At 39.0% G+C, this 21631-nt stretch overlaps 1 protein-coding gene across 1 annotated transcript; it reads left to right on the forward strand.

Annotated features, from left to right (window-relative positions):
- Positions 1-18981: 18981 nt before the first annotated feature.
- On the forward strand, positions 18982-20691 carry LOC142537622 (uncharacterized). The gene has a single exon (XM_075643123.1). The coding sequence runs from the start codon at positions 18982-18984 to the stop codon at positions 20689-20691; it is 1710 nt and encodes a 569-aa protein (XP_075499238.1).
- The last annotated feature ends 940 nt before the right edge of the window (positions 20692-21631 follow it).

Genomic DNA, 21631 nt, shown 5'->3' on the forward strand with positions numbered 1-21631 from the left:
TATTAAGACGACTTTCACCATGATTCAGTATGCAGAGCTGTATATCCGAGAGATAGTCCGACTCCATGGTATTCCAGTTTCGATCGTATCTGACAGAGATCCCAGATTCACTTCCTCATTTTGGAAGAGTTTGCATTCGACTTTGGGTACGAAGTTGCTGTTTAGCACAGCTTTCCATCCGCAGACAGATGGGCAGTCGGAGCGAGTTATTCAGATTTTGGAGGATCTTCTTCGCGCTTGCGTCATCGATTTCTCAGGGAGTTGGGAGTCGAACTTGCCACTGGTTGAGTTCACCTACAACAACAGCTTCCAGTCTTCTATTGGTATGGCTCCGTATGAAGCGCTGTATGGCCGCAAGTGCAGATCTCCTGTTCATTGGGATGAAGTAGGAGAGAGAGCAGAGTTGGGTCCAGAGATTGTTCAGCAGGCAGCAGATGCAGTAATCAAGATCCGTGATAGGATGAGGACTGCTCAGAGCCGACAGAAGAGTTATGCTGATCAGCGGAGGAGAGACTTAGAGTTTGCAGTGGGCGATCATGTCTTCGTGAAAGTGGCACCTATGAATGGTGTCATGAGATTTGGGAAGAAGGGGAAGCTCAGTCCGAGATTCATTGGACCGTTTCAGATCCTTGACAGAGTTGGGACGCTTGCTTATCGTGTGGCTCTTCCGCCGAATCTGGCCGGAGTACACAATGTCTTTCACGTCTCCATGCTGAGAAAGTACATGGCGAACCCTTCGCATGTGCTGAACTTTGAGCCGTTGCAACTTACTCCGAACTTATCTTATAAGGAGAGACCAGTGCAGATCCTAGACCGGCAGGAGAAGAAACTTCGGAACAAGTTGGTTAAGCGAGTCAAAGTCAAATGGCTCAACCATTCAGAGGAGGAAGCTACGTGGGAGTCTGAGCCGGAGATGAGAGAGCGTTACCCCGAGTTATTCGGTGAGTTCTAATTTCGAGGACGAAATTTATTTTAAGGGGGGAAGGATTGTAGAACCCGTAAATCAATTTACGTATAAGCCATGCATAATTCTAGATTTTTTAAATTTAATTGACTTCATTGCATGATTATTTTAAATGTATTTCTTTGAAGTTAATTATTTTATTATTTCAGTTCAGTAGTTTGATTTTTAGCATTCAGTTATTTCAGTGAGGCCGGACCGGAGTTGGAGTTTTGAGATAGAATTTAAGATTCGAGAAATATTTCCAAAAGTTAATTTAGCTAGCAAGTAAGTTCATTTAAGTTAGAAAGGGAGGTTTGAGGATTTAATTTAATTATTTGAGGTGATTAAGAAATAAGCTCATTTAAGTTGCATAATTAATGGTTTTATTCACTAAATTATTTAAGGGATTAGTGAGGCTTTTAAGAGTTATTAATTTAGTAAATAAACAACATTTCTCCTTTATTTTATTATGCATTTTTGGCCACCCTTAGTTGCTAGAAGATTCATTTGCCAACTCATCACCTTTGACCCCTTCTTGGTATTTAATTAGGAGGATAATTCTTTTTGTTTGGGAGCACCATTAAATTATTAATTAACCTCATTCTAACCTAGACTACCATGCATAAAATCCGCCATCACCATTCTAGAAACACCCAACATAGACTTGATATCAAACAACCATTCAAAATTCAAATTTAGGAGACTTAGTCTTGATATCTTTCCTTATATCTTGCACCTATCCCCCTCACTCCCATAACCACTTATCTACCCTCCCTCACCACCGAATTCAGAACCATTCAGAGCCCCATTTGTGTGAAAAAAATCGTGAGTCTTAGCTAGAGGGTAAGAAAGAAAAATCGAGAGCAAGGTAAGGTAGAAAAGGAAGCCACTCCGTCTCCTCCGCGCCGTCTCGTCTCTTCTTTTCGTTTTCATTTCAAACGATAACCAGGCATGTCTAGATTCTTTCTAAACCTCAATCAAGTCATATTATCATTTATTTTTCAGTACATGATCATGTTTATTCAAGCAAAAATCGAGATCCATGTCAAAACTTTTGAAAACAACACATGCAGAATTTTTGATATTCCTTGGCAAGCTTCACGTTTTTCTTGGTTTGTGAGTTTCAGGTGATTGGTTTGACTCCAAGGCTCCCAAGGTGACTTATATACATGTAATAGGATGCATTAGGACCACATTTGTCCATCGGTTTCAGCCCATGCTCGCTGGAAAGCAAGAAATGACAGCAACACCATTTGTGTCCCTTTTTGAGTTCGAAAATTCAGTTTGGTTGTCAAGGAGGAAGGATCTGATCTTGGCTGCCCTAGGGGCCTATAGCCATGGTTAGATCACTCCCCTAACATGTCTAAGACGTGACTAAGTCGCCCTTTTTGTGGCTTGGTCCATGGTGCATCGGTTTTAATCAAATCAACAAGAACAGCCCCTTTCCCCATTTGGCTTCTTCATTGGTTCAGCATATGGTTTCGTTTTTTTTTGTTGCTTGGTATGGATTTTGGTTGGCCTATGGCCCATAGCCACGGTTCATACCATGCTCTTAGATGTCTAGACCGTGCCATGGTCAATCAAATGGCCACTGGAACGACGCAAGACATCGATCTAGGCAAAACACTACACACGCATGCACGTTGGTTCTCGGTTGGAGTTTCGGTTGAGTTATGGTGTGACGCGGATTGTGGCTGGCCTAGGGCCCTTAGCCATGGTTCAAATCACTCCTTGGGATGTTGGTAAGAGTCTCTGGTCGGTGGTTCACGCCTCCAATGGCCGGTAGTCTCGAAAACAACACAAGTTACACGATTGTGCAGCTGCTGGAAATTTACAGCAAGTTGTTGTGTCGTTTAGAAGGCTCGTTTGAGTTCTTGGTTGGCTTTTAGCCCATGGCCTTGGACTGGACAGTGCCTCATTGAGCTAGGAAGGTCATGTTTTTGACCGTTTGTCATTCAGATCATTTTTGAGGGTCGTACGAGAATTTACGGTACGATATGCCAAATTGACTCTCGAAAGAGCGTTTCGTGTTTTGGTCTCCATTCCACCTAGATTTCGACCCTATCATTTTAGGAGCATTATTTTATGATTTTTCAGCGTATTTTAATCATGAATATACGTCGGTTCGGTGTCGGTTCAGGTTGGCTCAGAGTCATGATTAAATGCGAAGTCATTAGGCGTCATAGTCGCATCTTTTGAACGTAAATTACATAGTTGGTCAAGTTTAAGCTATTGCATATTTTTCATAGCACAGTTAGGTTGCAGCGAGCCTGGTGACGATCCAATCCAATCCAGTTGGTAAAATTACGGGACATTTTCATTATGCCAGTTAATTATTTTACGTGCATTAAATAGAAAATGATTATTTTTTAGATTTATTCGATATGGCTTGTGGTTCATTCCCTATGTGGGAGTGTTATTTTATACGGTCGCCAGTGACCGATCAGTTCAGTATGGTACTACCCGGCCGCCAGTGACCGGCCAGCTCAGTTCAGTTTCATCCTCCCCAGTAGCCAGTTACCGATCAGTTCAGCTTAGTGCAGGGGCCACAGGCGTAAAACATAATCTCAATAGAAAATTTTACCAGTTATTTCAGTACAGGCTCCAAGGAGCAAACATTTTTTTTACTGTGATTATCAGTTCAGTTATGCACGTATTATAATTGCTCAGTACAGATTATTTTCAGCATGCCTCATGACATGATATTTTATCTCATGCATATTTTACTTCAGATTTTACTCGCTACCTGCGATATATGCATGCTGAGTCTTTAGGCTCACTAGACTTGATTGTTGTAGGTACTGTTGAGGCCAGGGCCGAGGGCGGGGACCAGTGAGCCAGCTTGGGTCGGCAGTAGTGGCACTCGAGGACCTCAGAGCAGCAGTTGTTATTTTATTCCGCAAACATTTTATTAGTCGTTGGATATTTTTAAATTGTGATTTTTGGCAAACTTTATTTCCTTCCGCTGCAATATTTTGAAATATTGAACTTGATTCACCAGTGATTTTATGAATGAGGCCATTTAAGTTCTTTTAAAAAGAAAATTTTTAATTTTCTGCAAATTTTCAAGCAAAGAGTTCTAGGGCACCTTTTACAACCCCGGCTCGGGGCTCCGCACCTTGACCATTCCCATGTCCCGGGACATGCTCCCCGGCCCAAGGCTCCGCACCTTGGTTATCTGTAAGCCCAGGGCACTACACCCTGGCTCGGGGCTCCGCACCTCGATCATTCCCAAGTCCCGGGACATGCTCCCCGGCCCAAGGCTCCGCACCTTGGTTATCTGTAAGCCCAGGGCACTACACCCTGGCTCGGGGCTCCGCACCTCAACCATTCCCAAGTCTAGGGACATGCTCCCTTGCCCAAGGCTCCCCACCTTGGTTATCTGTAAGCCCAGGGCACTACACCCAGGCTCGGGGCTCTGCACCTCGACCACTCCCAAGTCCCGGGACATGCTTCCCGGCCCAAGGCTCCGCACCTTGGTTATCTATAAGCCCAGGGCACTACACCCTGGCTCGGGGCTCCGCACCTCGACCATTCCAAAGTCCCGGGACATGCTCCCCGGCCCAAGGCTCCGTACCCTGGTTATCTGTAAGCCCAGGGCACTACACCCTGGCTCGGGGCTCCGCACCTCGACCATTCTCAAGTCCCGGGACATGCTCCCCGGCCCAAGGCTCCGCACCTTGGTTATTTATAAGCCCAGGGTTCTCAAACCTGGCTCGGGGCTCCGCACCTCGACCACTCCCTAGTCCCGGGACATGCTCCCCGGCCCAAGGCTCTGCACCTTGGTTACTTATAAGCCCAGGGTTCTCAAACCTTGCTCGGGGCACCACACCTCGACCATTCCTATGTCCGGGAGGTATGAGGCCCCGGAACATTCTCTTAAGTCCGGGAGACACGAGGCCCCGGCACATTATTCAAAATCCGAGAGATATGAGACTCCGGCATCTTATGCAAAGTCCGGGAGACATGAGGCTCCGGCATCTTATGCAAAGAGCGGGAGGCACGAGGCCCCGGCATCTTATCTCAAGTCCATAAGACATGAGACTCCGGCATTTAATCCCATTTCTGGGAGACATGAAGCCCCCGATGCTTTTATAGAACAAGATTGATGATCTCTTTGGGAATCCAGGCATGACTGATCTTGACAGCGAGTATGACTCTAGCCCGACTATTTAAGGGATGGGTGATGATACCCCGTAAGAGCTCGGGTCATGGATGACCCGGAATATAAAATGGATTCCCAAATCCGAGTGAGTCTGCAGATGGATTCTTCTGGAGCGGGGCAGGTGCAAGCCCATGCTCTACTCTTCGGGCAGTCATAGTCCCGGGCTCTTGTATAATTCTCCCGGGAGGCATTCTACCCGGGCACCTCGATAACAGTGCCGCATTCTAGTGATTCAGAAGATAAGATATTGTCTCGAAAAGCGCACCTGACAGAATCCTATTGATGTGACTTGATGGAAAAGTAGGGTGGCGTGACAGGAAGTGGCAAGTAGGCACTGAAAACAAGATACCTACTATCTTTTCTTCCTATAAATAGCAGGTATGTAATTCATTTGAAGGACTTTGGCTTCCTCTTCTTCTCTTGTGCTGGAGAATGATTCATTCACCAACACATGTTAACGCACATATTTACACCAGTAGCCTTTACTTTTATCTAAGTTACACTGGTTATCATCTTCACCTGCTGACTTAAGCATCGGAGTGGCCACGTCGGACACCCCTCCGGCGCCCATTCAAGAGTTCTTTTCTTATTTGCAGGTTACAGCGGAAGCCATATTGCAGAGATATATCTTCATCACAGATATAGTTCTTGCTCAGTTTTCTTCATTATCTTGATAGCAGATCCGGTGGAGCACCAGACCCTGCTCACTCATTTCACCAGGATCGCATCAGAACCAATATCAGAGCATGAACACCAGGTAAGAAGAATAAGATTTATGTTTTTAAGTTCTCGATATTTTTGAAGAATCGGCAGATCAACAATTAGAGCAAGAGAATCAAGAATAAGTTGAGACAAGAGCCTAAGTGCAATCATCAAATCAGAGATCAAAGATAACAAGATCAGAGAAACTCAAGAAAGTATCAAAAGAAGACTAAGCAAGATCATATCAGAAAAATATCTCAAAAGACTCAAAAATTCGAAGAGATCTATTTCAGTAAAAATATCCGATGCTTAGAAATATCTTTAAGTATATAAGATCTAAACAGAGCATTAAAGATCAATCAGAGAAGAGACTTGATAGTTGATTGTGCTTACATTGAGACTTGCAATGTCTGTCAGCTATCACAAAGGATCAGTTTATATATCATTTGAAGAAAAAGTTGATATACTTATCGAGTGATAATATTACACATTTAAATATTACAAGGAACTAATGCACATTTTCCCAATATTAAAATTAAATTTATTAACATGACATATATCAAATAGATTCTAGGCTTAATATCTGAGAATCAAAGTAGTTTAAAAACAATTATTTTATTTTTTAAGGATCTATTCAACCCCTTCTAGACTGTTATCCGTATTTATTTGATACTAGCAAATAGAATGAGTATCCCTCAAGCCAATTGTTGGCTAAAGGTGTTCACCGCTCGCTTACGGAAGTGGATATCGTATGTGATATAGTAAGATCATAGTGCATGACAGGCTATAGTAAGATATGTGATTTAGGGAAAAAAAGTTTACTAGTTTCACATGTGATACTACAATGAATGCTCAAAGATATTTCACATGGCTATCGAATTCATACTACCTTCAATGAACCAATGATTATATATTCAATTGGGATATATATGATAAAAAGACTTTACTGTACGCTAATCATAACTGATTGGTTTTTGCAGACGCTATTGTTGGAAACTTAATTTTGATTGTTTGACAAGATCAAGTTGCTTGAAGTAACTAAACTACAAAAATCAACTGACAATTGTCTAACTGAAGATTAATGCGCAGTTTATCGAACGCAACTAAAACCAGCTGAACTGAACTTACAAAGACAACTGAGTGATCAGTTGGAAACTGATCAGTTGATATATTCAGTTATGAGCTTACCAGCGATTTCTTATCAGCTGATCATTCAGATGTATACGTCATCAGTTATTGAAAAAGACATTCAACTGACAACAGTACAAAGCAGACTGCAACAGATAGTGGGAACGCCACAATACAGCTACAGTGTACGAATGTCAGAAGAATGCTGACATGGCAAACCAACGGATAAAAAGATTCAAATTTCATTTAATATTACCGTTGAGGGAAGCCTATAAATAGCAGAAGGGAAGCAGTTGAAAAAACATATAGATCTATATATTCTCTTAAGCTTGTTGTTACTCTGCTAAAATTATCACTCTTACTCAAAAATCAAAAAGCTCACATTTATCAGATCGATTTGTAGCATTTGAGGCTACTTTCCGAGCTTATAAGCACAAACCGTTTTGTTGTTTATTTGATATTTAACTAGATCAGTTGTGCTAAGTTCAAGTCGAAGAACTGTTATATATTTTGTAAACTACGAGTTTCAGTTTTGGCAATGTTAAGTCTAAACTGAAGTGGGTCTGTACAAGATTTGCATTGATCAAAGTCTTTTAGAGCATATCCTATCGTTGTGATAGAAGGGGTGACGTAGGAGTAATTAAAATCTCCGAACATCCATAAATCTTTGTGTGTTCTTACTTCAGTTATTTATTCTATCTTTCAGTCAGTTTATTTCCGCAACTATTTTCAGTTAAACTGATTTTTATTGATTGATAAGATTCCTAGTTTCAGTTTGTCACAAAACTGACACTTTATTCGAAAAGATTCTAAAATCGTGAGTGTTTATTCAACCCCCCTTCTAAACACATCTCAAACAATCAACCGATCCTAACAAGCGGTATCAGAGCAGTTGAATCTTGTCTCAGAATACGCTTATTCACAAAACTGATCAACATGTCTTCATTCAATAAAATACCAATGTTTTCCAGAGAATAATTTGACGACTAGAAAATCATAATGCAGGCTCATTTAGCTGCACAAGATGACGACATGTGATATGTCATTACTGAAGGTCCCATGAAGATCCTAAAAGCAAATACATCAGTTGCCATTACTAATGGCGCACCTCATTGCATAGAAAAGCCCAGAGAGGAATGGACAACTGAGGATAAGATTAAAGCCAACCTAGATAATGTGGCTAAGGATATCTTATATAAAATTCTGGATAAAATCACTTTCAGCAAAATCAAGATGTGCAAAATTGGCAAAGAGATATGGGAGAAACTAATCCAGCTGTGTGAAGAAAACGAGCAAACAAAAGAGAACAAGCTATCAGTTGCTGTTCAGAAATTTGACAACATCAAGATGAAGGCTGGAGAATCCATGCATGAATATGATGAGAGGATCAGTGGTATTATCAATGAGCTGAATGCATTTGGAAAAGTATATTTGAACAAAGAAGTGACACTGAATGTGGTCAGAGGTCTTCCCAAAGAATTGGATGTCAAGACCATGGCAATAAGAGAGTCAAAGGATCTTAACAAGGTCGAACTTCATGACTTGTTTGCTAATCTAAAGGTTTATGAGTTTGAACTACAAACCATAGAAGGGGAACCTTCCACACCAGCGACCACAACTCCTTTAACTGCTGTCAGACTTGAACCCAACTGGTTCAGCTGACAAGTATGCTGATCAGCTAGGCAACGATGCGATGTCGTTGTTTGTCAGGAAGTTTGGTAAATTTATGAGAAGAAATTAAGGAAACATTCATAAACAATATCAGAAAAACTACTCCAAATAAGAACCTTATACTTGCTACAAATGTGGCAAAACTGGTCACTACATTGCTGACTATCCCAAACCAAAGAAGGACAGTCGAGGCTCTGCTGAAAAAGAGAAGAAGCCCTATGAGCATAAAAGAAGAACCAAAGATGACAAGAAGTCATTCAAAAAGAAACATGAAGTGATTTTGGCTTAGGAAAGCAAATCTAAGTGGGCGGAAACTGACAGTGAGGAGTTAGAACCTGAAAGCCCAAGCAGTTCAAGTGATGATGAGGAAGTGAAGTGCTTAATGACAGATGATGCTGAACTGAAGTCAGCAAGTAAACAGGTATTTGACTTTAGCTCTACTAATTTCACTTGTGAGGAACTCATTACCACATTGCATGACATGGTAAATGAGTACCACAAACTTGCTCGATCATTTGAGAAGGTTAGAACTGAGCAAACTGATCCCAATGACAACAAAACAGAAACTGATAAGTCAGTTGAACTGTTGAGTCTAAAAAGGGATATTGCACAGCAAAAAGCTGAAATGATTGAAAATCAAGCATTGATATGCCAGTTAAAAACAGAAATTTCAAAATATACTGAACTAATTCAAGCTTGGAACAAATCTTCAGTTACATTGACTGAAATGCAGAATTCACAAAAATCAGTTGCTGATAAAACTGGTTTAGGCTTTAACAGTCATGATGAAAATTCTGCAAGTGATACATAGCCAAGGTTGAATGAAAACAAAGGAAAGTACATTACCTTTATAAAATCAACTATGGTAAATGAATTCTCATAACCAAGTAAACCAGCTGTTCAATTGACTGAAATTAAGAACAAAGGCAAACGGTATGGAATTGTATATAACTCCGAGAGTTCAACTGATCCAAGAAAATGGTCACCTAAACGATTCAATTACAAAAATCAGTACATAAGGAATAGCTATTACAATTACTACAATTGTAAGCCAGTTCAGAAACTATATCAAAAGAATAGTAAGTTGAAAAGGATAAAAATCATACTGTTTAATCCTCACATCACACACATATTGCCAAAAATTCGAGAAAAACCATTTTAAACACAGCAACTGGGAAGTCAGTTAGACTGGTCCAAATCTGGGTTCCTAAAGGACTAATCAGTTTAGGACCCAAATGAATATGGGTACCAAAATTATATAATGTGTGTGATTGCAGGTAATAGGAACAAACATAGAATCAACTTGGTATCTAGACAGTGCCTGTTCGCGGCATATGACAAGGGATGAAAATTTGCTATCTCAACTGATCAAATACACTGGACCAAACATCAGTTTTGGAGACAACTCCAAAGGTAAACTGTGGGTAAGGGTAAGCTTATCCATGGTAAATTTACAATTAAAGATGTTTTTCTAGTTGAGAATTTGAAGTATAACTTGATAAGCATCAGTGAGTTATGCGACAATAATTTCTCAGTTCAGTTTGATAGACACACTTGTTCAGTTAGAAGACTCAACTGATGAAGCCATCCTAACTGGAAATCGCTGTGGAAACACTTACAAAGTAAGTTGGACTGAACAACCTTATGCATCAGTTTGTTTCATTGATTCCAAGTCTTCTAAAAACTGGTTGTGGCATAAGAGGTTGAACCACTTAAACTTTAAATCTATTGCCTATCTGAGTAACGATGATCTTGTAACTGGTTTGCCCAAAATAGATTTTTCAGAAGATAAAGTTTGTTCAGCATGTCAGTTTGGTAAAGAGGTAAGATATTCATTCAAAAAACAGAGGTTGTAAATCATTTTCCAGATGCTTAGAACTGTTACATATGTATCTTTTTGGTCCAATACCAGTCATGAGTTTAGGGGGAATGAAATACACCTTAGTAGTTGTGGATGATTTTTCAAGATTTAATTGGGTTATTTTTCTCAAATCCGAAGACCAAACTGCTGCACAACTGATTAAGCTCTTCAAAAGACTATTACATGAAAAATCAGTTGGGATTGATCGAATAAGATCTGACAGAGGGATGGAATTCATCAATCAAAATCTTTCAACTTTTTAGAAAATACTGGAATCAAGCATGAGCTCTCAGTTGCTAGAACACCTCAGCAAAATGGTATAGCTGAGAGAAGAAATCGGACCCTTAAAGAAGCTGCTAGAACAATGCTTGTTGATTCTGTTATTTCTCAAAGGTTCTGGGCTGAAGCAGTAAACATTGCATGTTACACTCAGAACAGATCAATGATTAATAAGAATCATGTGAAAATACCATACGAGATCTTGCATGGAAGAAAAAGTGTGTTTTCTTATTTCAAAATATTTGGCTGCAGATGTTTTATTCTTGATAATGGTGAAAATCATTTAAAAGCCTTTGATGCTAAATCTGCAGAGGGAATATTTCATAGATATTCTTCAGTTAGCAAAGTATATAGAGTTTGTAATAAAAGCTCTTTAAATGTTGAAAAATCTATTAATGTTGTTTTTGATGAAACTGTGCTAACTGATAAGCCAACTGATCCAGGTGAGCTAGTTGATCGTTTTACAGAGATCAGTTTGGAGGATAATGATGAAGAAGAATATCATATCAATAAAAATATCCTTCAAACACCTGAACCAGAATTCTTAGATCAATAAGTTAAACAGGAATCTGCTCCTGATAATCAGTTGGTGGAGCCTACTGATAATATTCAGTTACCAACTGAAGTAGTTGCTGATACGGACGCAACAAATACTGAGCTCAGATGGAAGAAAATCACATCCTCCAGAATTAGTAATCGGTAACCCATCTGATCCAGTAAGAACTAGAAATCAAATGCTTAATCTATTTATTCATTCTGCTTTTGTTTCACAACTGGAACCGAAGAAAACTGATGAAGCTCTTGCTGATCCTAACTGAATAAATGCAATGCAAGAGGAGCTAAATCAGTTTATCCATAACAATGTCTGGAACTTAGTTCCAAGACCAGTTTGTAAAACAATTATAGGTACAAAATGGGTATTTAGAAATAAACTGAACGAGGATGGCACAGTTGCTCGCAACAAAGCAAGATTGGTAGCACAAGGATATAGGCAAGAGGAAGGAATTGACTACGATGAAACGCATGCACCAGTTGCAAGACTGGAAGCAATCAGAATGTTCCTCGCCTTTCCGTCATTCAAGAACTTTAAAGTCTACCAAATGGACGTAAAGAGTGCCTTCCGAATGGTCAGTTACATGAAGAAGTTTATGTTGAACAACCACCAGGTTTTATCAATCACACTTTTCCTGATCATGTCTATCATTTGAACAAAGCTTTATATGGTCTTATACAAGCTCCAAGAGCTTGGTATGAGACACTTTCAAAATTCTTACCTGATCATGATTTTATTGTTGGATCAGTTGACAAGACCTTGTTCAAATTTTCTAAGAATGATCAAATTTTACTTGTACAAATTTATGTCGACGATATCATATTTGGGTCAACTAACCCCAAATTATGTGAGAAGTTTGCTAAGTTAATGCAGGACAAATTTTAGATGAGTATGATAGGTGAACTGACATTCTTTCTCGGTCTGCAAGTGAAGCAACTGCACAGTGATATTTTTATCAGTCAAACCAAATACACGAAGGAATTGCTCAAGAAATTTGACATGGAAACATGTTCACCTGCAAGTACTCCCATGAGTTCATCAGTCAAACTGGACAATGATCAAGGGGGAATATCAGTTGAGACGACACTCTACAGAGGTTTAATAGGTTCATTATTGTACCTAACAGCTAGTCGTCCTGATATTTTATTTGTTGTTTGCATGTGTGCTAGATTTCAAGTAAATCCTAAGCAATCGCATTTTTCAGTTGCTAAAAGAGTTTTAAAATATCTAAAGGCACTCAAAATGTGGGATTATGGTACGCTAAAGACTCTTATTTCAATTTAGTTTGATATTCAGATGCAGATTATACATGATGTAAGCTAGATCGTAAAAAACCAGTGGATCTTGTCAGTTTCTAGGAGAGGGACTGATCTCATGGTTCAGTAAGAAGCAAACATCCATAGCTACTTCCACAACTGACTCAAAAGGCAAGGGTAAAATGCAAGAAGAGCCCAGGCCATCCAACGCAATCCAAACGCACATTGATCTCATTTGGCAAGAGATAAATGAATTTTCAAAAACAAGCTTAAGGCTTATGACGAATGGGTTCAATTCAGAACTGAAGTATTTGCCAAGCAGCTTCTGAAGAAATCAAAACTGAAGAAATTTGTTGATTTGGAAAGTTTTGTTATGAAAGTAGTCAAGGCATCTACCATTGTTCAAGCTCTAGATCGAAAGAACTATTTCTTCAATCAACTGAGAGCAAAACAGCTACAGAAGATAGTTGCTCAACTGCGACAGAACTATGATCCTACCAGTCCAACTGCATATAATGACAAAGCTATGCATGACCAACTGGACTCGGATCTTCTCTCGTTGCAGATGGAGATCAAAATTTAGGAAATGGATAAAGAACTTATTCTTCCAACAGCCTCTCAAGATTTTTCATCAGAAGAGTCAGTTGAACCATCAGTTCAAGAGCCTTCCAAGGACATAGTTGCTGAATCTTCTCAACAAGCAACTGTCCCTTCCACATCAGTTGCTTAACCATTATCATCTTCAGCACCTCTTCAATTGCTGATCCGAAGCTTTATTCTCAAGATGAATTATTATTGGCCAATCTTGATGAGGTCATCAATTCAGTCACTTCTGATATTCAGCTGGAAACATTCAAATCAGTTGAAGATGTTATCTTGACTGAGGAACCAGCCGATCAAGCTATTATTTCTGAAGAACCGGTCGACAAGGATAATTTTGAAGAAACTAAAGAGCCCGTTCAGTCAGTTTTCATGACTGAACCGGCAGTTTTTGAACAAACTGAAGAGGCTCAGCTGCACTCAGTTACAACTGAAGAAGTGTCAGATGAAGAGCCAGTCATTCAAGCGACTGAAGAACCAGTTTTGAAATCAGTTGTACAAGAAACTGAACAATTTTCTGTCCCAGCTGAACAACAAACTGAGGAACCCTCTACTTCTTTTGTTCTTCCACTTCTCTCTTCTCCTCCCCAGCCTCAACAGGAACATACAACTGAAAATATTTCAGGAATGGTGACGCATGAAACCGAAGCAACTGATGGCACTATGGTTGTATTTACTAAACAAGAACGGGTGCAGATTCCAGAAAATTCCGGAGCCATGTCTCCTGGTATTTCAGATACTGATGCCCTGTTTGAAGAAATTCAGGCTGCTCAGACCAACCTCGTCAGTATGATGAATGCTATTTCTGAAATACAGTAAACACAGCTTGCGCACTTATTGAAGCTTAACTCTAACAATGAGTTTACCTCGAACAGACTAAATCTAATCAATCAGAATGTGACTTCTTTCTTTCTCCAAATGGAAGAAATCAAGAAAGACAGACTGTCAACTGAATCTCGTTTTCAAACTCAAGCATTAGTCGGCAGACGCTTTGATTTTCTGGAGAGTACAGTCACCAAAAAGATTGATATACTGCAAAACATCGTGATGAATGTTGTATCAGATATCGCAGTGGATGTTTGAATTTTATCTAAGAAAGTTGATGTGCTTGAAAAAAAGGGAGAAATAGGAAAGATAAAAGAGTTAAAAGATCAGAAAAGAGAAGAAAAAGGAAAGAAGAAGAAATAAAGATCAACTGACTTCAGTTATTTGTTGAAGAGGCAAAAATTCTTTATTCTTTTATTCTTTGTACAAATCTTTACATTAGAAGAATTTTTTTTATCTACAATGAGTTCGAAGAATATTTTTGAATTCAGTTGATCAGTTCATACTTTACAAGTTTTCTAAAAACCAAAAAAGGAAAAATTGTTGGAAACTTAATTTCGGTTGTTTGACAAGATCAAGTAGCTTGAAGTAACTGAACTACAAAAATCAACTGACAGTTGTCTAACTGAAGATTAATGTGCAGTTTATCGAAGGCAACTAAAACCAGCTGAACTGAACTTAAAAAGACAACTGATTGACCAGTTGGAAACTGATCAGTTGATATATTTAGTTATAAGCTTACCAGCGATTGCTTATCAGCTGTAAACGTCATCAGTTATTGAAACAGACATTCAACTGGCAACAGTACATAGCAGACTGCAACAGATAGTGGGAACGCCACAATACAGCTACAGTGTACGAATGTCAGAAGTGTCATATCCCAACCCTTTAGCATTTTATTGTTTATAATATTATTTTTGGTTGGGTGTTTAGGAAATATATTTATTGGAAAGATTATTATATGGTCATTGTTTATGGTTATTGTTTTTGTATCATGTTCATAGTTGGTGATGAATATGGAAGTGAATTGGTAGAATAGAAAGTTGATCTTAAGCCAAATAAGAAATGGAAGTGCAGAAACGGTATGAAAAATGTGGCAGTAGTTGTGGTTTTTAGCATAATGTTTTTGAAAGGGATCGATTTTAGTTGCCCGAATGCGCAACGGAAGGTACAAAATTTTCGATTTTTGCAAGAGAAAAATCGAGCACCTTTGTACTAGTGTGTAACATATACTAAACACCTTTGTCATACATAGGGTGTTAAGATATCGTTACCTATCAATCACAAGGATTGATTATGGCTCCAACTTAGTTGTTAAACAACTAAGCTCTTCAAAGGATGACAATCTACAAGCTTCCTCTTGTTCTTGAATCTTTCCTTCAAAATTAGGTCCACCACCAACAAGCTAGAACCACTCTAATTTTGCACTAGAAAAATTAGAGCATTTTTCATTGAGAAGTGTATGCTTTCCTCAACAATTGAAGAAGCAAAAATGGGAGAGAAAATGCCATGAAAATTTCGGCCAACTTGTGGAGAGGAGAGAGGGAGGTGAGTTTTCTTGGAATGTGGAAAAAAGTAGAATCAAGCATGTTAGACACAAGCCTTGTTATTTGAAAAAGTTGCCTCCCAACTCTTCACCTCCCTTGCATGCTTTTTTGAGTGGGCTTGTAACATTTACAAAGTCCATGGACTTTATTTAAATGTCTCAAACACATTTGAGTCCATTTAAAACTTTACTTGATTTTACTCAAGCCCACTAGTTTAATAATTATTTCTAATTGGGCTCTACAAGGCCCAATGTTAATTAATTCAACACTTGAATTAATTTAATTATTTGGACTCTACTAGGCCCACTAGTGTTTAATTAATTCAACACTTGAATTAATTTAATTTAGTCCATAATAATGTTTATGAAAATCACAATTTTCAAATACATTATTTACTTGGCCAAATTTTAATTTAGGAACACATTCATAAATTAAAAGTTGCATTTCTCTCATAGAAGTCATACTTCTATTTTTCTTTACGCCTATAAACTCATTTATAAACCGTTCAACACTTTGAACTATTTTACTTCTCAACGGGATCTAGAAAGTTAGCACTTGTGTGACCCTCAATGGTTCATTGATACAACTAGCCATGGGTTCACATCTCCATGTGATTCGGACTAAACATGTCCTTATACGAGCATACCCCAATTGCTCCATTCTTACTTATCAACTCCTTGATAACAAGAACGTCAGAACTCAATTCTGATAGTACCCAACCAATCATGTTAAACGCCTAGCTGCATCGCTTACATGATTCCCTAGGTATCAAATGATAGTGCCTGCAAGAACCATTCAATTATGGTTAGCGTACAGTACGGTCCCTTCAACTCATATATCCCCACCGATTCGACAACCATTGGTTTATCATGTCGTAGTTGCATCGATGGTGTAATCTATGAAACCCCTTTCATAATTACCACCATACTTTGATCAGAGATTTCAACCTACATACACATGAGAACACATAGGACATCCATACCCGAAGGGCAGCGGTGAATCCCCGACTACAATGCATCGACTCCTATATGTTTCGACAGAACACCCAACCTTGCCACCTGATGGACCCGTGAGAGTCGGTAAACAAGTTAAAGTGTAATTCTAGCACATAGAGTCTCAATGTTGTCCCGGGTCATAAGGACTAATGGTGTAAAACCATAAACTAGGACGTTTCCACTCGATAAGTGAGAACCACTTGGAAAGTCCTTTATGGAGGGTTGTTCAGTGCACTCTACTAGGAGCACCTATCTGCATGCTCGGACATCACAATGTCCCCTACCAATGAAACATGGTACTCACATCGCAGATACTAGTCTCGAACTCGAGCGGCCTATATCCTTCTTAGCGGCGGCTGAATCGACTAGGAACTGTTTAGAATATACAGTATTTCAAATATGAGTTTCATGATACTCATCATATGAGCATCTCATATTCTTTCTACTATTTGTATATTCAAGGGCTTTATCTATGCAACTAGCATGGGTATTCAGATAAAGATGTGCCAATAATAATTTCAAATATTATTAAAATAAAGATTGTTTATACATAGAGTTTCATTGTGAACACTCGGCCAACACTTGGCTCGACGGGCACCTACTCTAACAGTTTTGTATATTGATCCAATTGATATGAGGCTACTTCAATTAGAAAGATAAGATATAAGGCTATAACTTTCATGTCTTGAGTTTTGTTCATATCATTAGGGAAGACGAGCCAAAAGTGGCCCGAAGTGTGTCGTGTGTTTCGTTGTTCCTGCACTGACACATTTTGGTAGAATGGGCATAACTTTTTACTCAGACCTCCAAATGACCTGAAACTAGTGGGAGAATTCAAGAAAAGACATGGGCTACAACTTTCATGTTTACCACTTTTGCAAATTGGGAAGCTAAAAATGATTTTTTCGGCAGAATGTGGCGCGCATATGCGCCATAACTCACGCATATGCGCCGGGTGGACAGAAAGGGCCGCGCATATGCGCCCCTAAAGTCACGCATATGCGCTCGGCATCCTGTATAAAAAAAATAAAACACGTTTTTATGGATTGGAAGGCTTATATACCCATTTCTAGATACTTCTCCACACTTCTCTCCTTTTCCCTTCCTCTCCATCGGTTCTAAGCTTCCTTCCCTTAAAATTTTCTCTCCAACATTTCTTTACTTCAAGTCAAGGATTTAAGTAAATTTCTTAGCTTCATTCACTAAGTTTCCAAGTTTCAAGGTAAGATTTCTATATTCTTAGAATTGGAACGGTTTGAAGTGATGAAGGGTTAAGTTGAATTGTTGATTTCTTGGATTAATGTTGATGATTGTTGGTTATTATTGTGTTTATTGTTGTAGGAAGCATTCAAGATCAACATAACCATCATTTGCTTGTGGGTTGTAAGTAGAAGCTTTCCTTTGTGCTCACATGATATATATATGAATAAAAGCCATGTTTATTGATGCCTAACTCCTTTCATTGCTATGTTCTTGATATATTTGGTGTTATGTATTCATTGATCAAGAGTTTCCATTGAATTCATTGATAAAGGAGCTAGTAATTCATTGTGCCTACCAAGTGTTTGTTCAATTGCCCCAATGAAGTCCCTATGATTTAAAGCCAAGGATTGATAGTAATTCATGCATGTCATTGGCCAATCACATGATTATGAGTATCTCTCACAGTTTTAATATATTTATATATCAAAGAGATAGTATCCACAGGTCACAGGTCACAGAACTATCATTTCCTTTTCTTTAACTCATGCCATGAAATACCATCTATGTTAATTTGCTACCTATTGTTCCTTGAAGATGGTATCATTCATTGTTCATTGCCTCTGATTCATCATTTAATTGCCATTGATATAGCCATGTTTCAATCCAAGCCAATGTATATGTACTTTTTATGTATAGCTTTCGGCTTACTGAGTTTTATCTCATTCCAGTTAATGTCATGTGATGCAGGTGATAAAAAGGAATGAAATGGATTGTCCGTGGCGGAAGAAGTCATATGGCTCATGGAAAGGGAAACTTTTGAAATTTTTTCATGAAAATTTTATTTTGGGGAGTTGAACATTGGATGTGTTAATATTTTTGTATTTTGCAAATGAATGATGGGAAAAATTTGTGTTGGCTTTTGGACTTATTTTGGATGATATTTTGTTAATGGTTAGGTATAGTAGTTTTGGAAAATGTTTATGATACATATGGTATATTGTTCTTTCCCTTTTCAATGTTAAGGCTTCCGCGTATGTCATTTCTTTTAAATGTTATTGTCATGGGAGTGGGGTGTTTCAATTGGTATTAGAGCCAAAGTTCTTCGGGCCATATATGACTTCTTCTACCTAGGACAATCTGGTATGTTTTCGATCCTGCATCTATTGATTTTAACATTGAGAGTTGATTCTATTTCATTGCCATTGATGTATCATTTCTTTCTATCTATGTTAAATTGAGCATTTGTGTAGGATATGCCTCCCAAGAAAAAGAATATTGAAGGGGATGATAGGACCCCTAATAAGATTGCAAAGGTGGTAGATGAATTCAGTAAGTTATTGAAGGAGCAAGAAAAGGTCCATGGACAACAAATTCAACAGTTATTGAGCATGCAAAATACGACCCAGGGTCGTGGCCAAGGAAGAGGTCAAGGCAGAACGGAAAGTTCTGAAGATGGTGCTTATGATCATTTCAGACGTATGAACCCTCCGGAGTTTATCGATGGTACTGATCCACTAATGGCTCTGGAATGGATCAAATCATTGGAAGCCATATTTGATTATTTGAAGTTCACTGACCAAGAGAAGGTAAGTTGTGTTGTTTTTATGTTGGTCAAAGCTGCTCGTATCTGGTGGGAAGCCACCAAGGTGACAGTTAATGTTCAAGAATTAAAGTGGAACGAGTTTAAAGATTTATTCTACGCCAAATATTTCTCGAGCGAAGTCAAGGCCAAGAAGGTGAAAGAATTTCTTGAATTAAAGCAAGATGCTATGTCTGTTACTGAGTACACCCTGAAGTTTGAAGAAGGATGTGTCTTTGTTCCTTTTATTGCTGAGCATGATAAAGATAAAGGTGAACACTTCCTTCGTGGATTGAAGCCAGAGATTCGAATAGATGTGCATATGTCCAAGGTGGTCACATACCAGGATAATGTTGAGAGGGCCTTGCTAGCCGAGCACGATGAGCAAGAGATCGAGAAAGAGAGGCAGCTAAGAAGGCAAGCTTTCCAAGCAAGAGGCCAAGGTGCAAGTGCAGATGTACGAGGTGGCCACAATGGTAAAGGTAAAATGGAGCAGCGTAATAAACCTATTGTGCCTTCTTCTGTTACTGAGAGACCATTGTGTCCCAAGTGTGGAAAGCCACACAAGGGTGAATGTTTGGTGGGTAGTCGACAATGTTTTAGATGCAAGGAGATGGGGCACACGGCATTGAAATGTCCTCTCTCCTCAGGCAAAGGAAAAGTCCAAGGCAGAATTTTTGCTATGACGAAGGAAAGTGTTAATCCTGATGATTCTTCTAAAATACCAGGTAATATTTTAATCTACGGCAAAGAAGCAATTACATTGATTGACACTGGTGTAACCCATTCTTTTATGTCTGAAGTGTTTATGCATTCTATATCTGTTGAACCTACTGTTATGCCATTACACTTCAATATTGTGTTGCCCTCTGGGGATGAAATTTGTGCCACTAATATTATCAAGGCATGTCCCGTACAAGTGGGTAATAGATTACGGTTTGCTGACCTTATTGTTATTCCAATGGTTGCATTTTATGTTATATTGGGTATGGATTGGTTATTTGCTTATCGTCCGGTGATCGATTGTGTTGGCAAAACAGTGAAGTTTTTAGTTGATGACCATGATGGTGATGTGTTTGTTGATCTAGGCTCTTCGATGGGTATTCCTATTATTTCTTGCCTTCAAGCTAATAAGTTGTTGCACAATGGTTGTATGGGTTTTCTAGCTTCAGTGGTTGATGTGCAAAAGGAAAGTAATTTGCAATTACAGGGTACTGATGTGGTTCAGGATTATCCTGACGTATTTGCTGATGATATGCCTGGATTACCACCTGATCGAGAGGTGAAGTTTGTTATTGATTTAATTCCATGTACATCTCCAATTTCCAAGGCTCCATACAGAATGGATCCTACTGAAATGAAAGAATTGAAGACTCAATTGTAGGAGCTATTAGATAAAGGTTTTATCCGACCTAGTTCATCACCGTGGGGAGCTCCAGTTTTGTTTGTAAAGAAGAAAGATGGATCATTGCGATTATGTATTGACTACCGAGAACTCAACAAGCTAACAGTGAAGAACAAATATCCTTTGCCACGTATTGATGATCTCTTTGATCAATTGCAAGGAGTAGCAATATTTTCAAAGATTGACCTTCGGTCCGGTTATCATCAACTGAAGGTGAAAAAGGATGACATATCAAAGACTGCGTTTAGAACGAGGTATGGCCATTATGAATTTTTGGTGATGTCGTTTGGACTAACCAATGCTCCTTCATTTTTCATGGATTTAATGAATCGTGTCTTTAAGCCGTATTTGGATACTTTTGTCATTGTTTTCATTGATGACATCTTGATCAACTCAAAGACACGAGAACTTCATCGTGAGCATTTGAGGATTGTGTTGCAGCTATTGAGGGATAAGCAATTGTATGTCAAGTTAAAGAAATGCGAGTTCTGGTTGGAGCAGGTGGTATTTTTGGGCCATATTGTTTCGAAAGAAGGAATTTCGGTAGATCCTTCTAAAATTGAATCTATCAAGAAATGTTCCATTCCAAAGACAGTTTCAGAGGTACGGAGTTTTCTTGGGTTGGCAGGGTATTACTGTAAGGCCTGAGATTTATTAGTCTTCATTGATGCGATATTTAAAGATATGAGAATTCATGACATGTAATGAGATGGGGGAAGGAGATACATGAAAAATTAGAATTTTGAATGAAGGGCAGACCGCACACGCACCATGGAAGATACCGCACCCGCGGTCCAAGAAAGAGTGCACCCGCGGTTGATGGACAGAGAGTTGGAAATTATTTACAGAAATGACACCGCACCCGCGGTTCAAACGTAACCGCACCCGCGTTGATGTCACCGCACCCGCGGTCTTATAT

Source organism: Primulina tabacum, chromosome 2, assembly GCF_025594145.1.
Source record: "Primulina tabacum isolate GXHZ01 chromosome 2, ASM2559414v2, whole genome shotgun sequence".
NCBI lineage: Eukaryota > Viridiplantae > Streptophyta > Magnoliopsida > Lamiales > Gesneriaceae > Primulina > Primulina tabacum.

Bases quoted from the DNA above. Each gene is read 5' to 3' on its own strand.
- LOC142537622 (XM_075643123.1), top strand. From the start codon at position 18,982: ATGCCTCCCAAGAAAAAGAATATTGAAGGGGATGATAGGACCCCTAAT.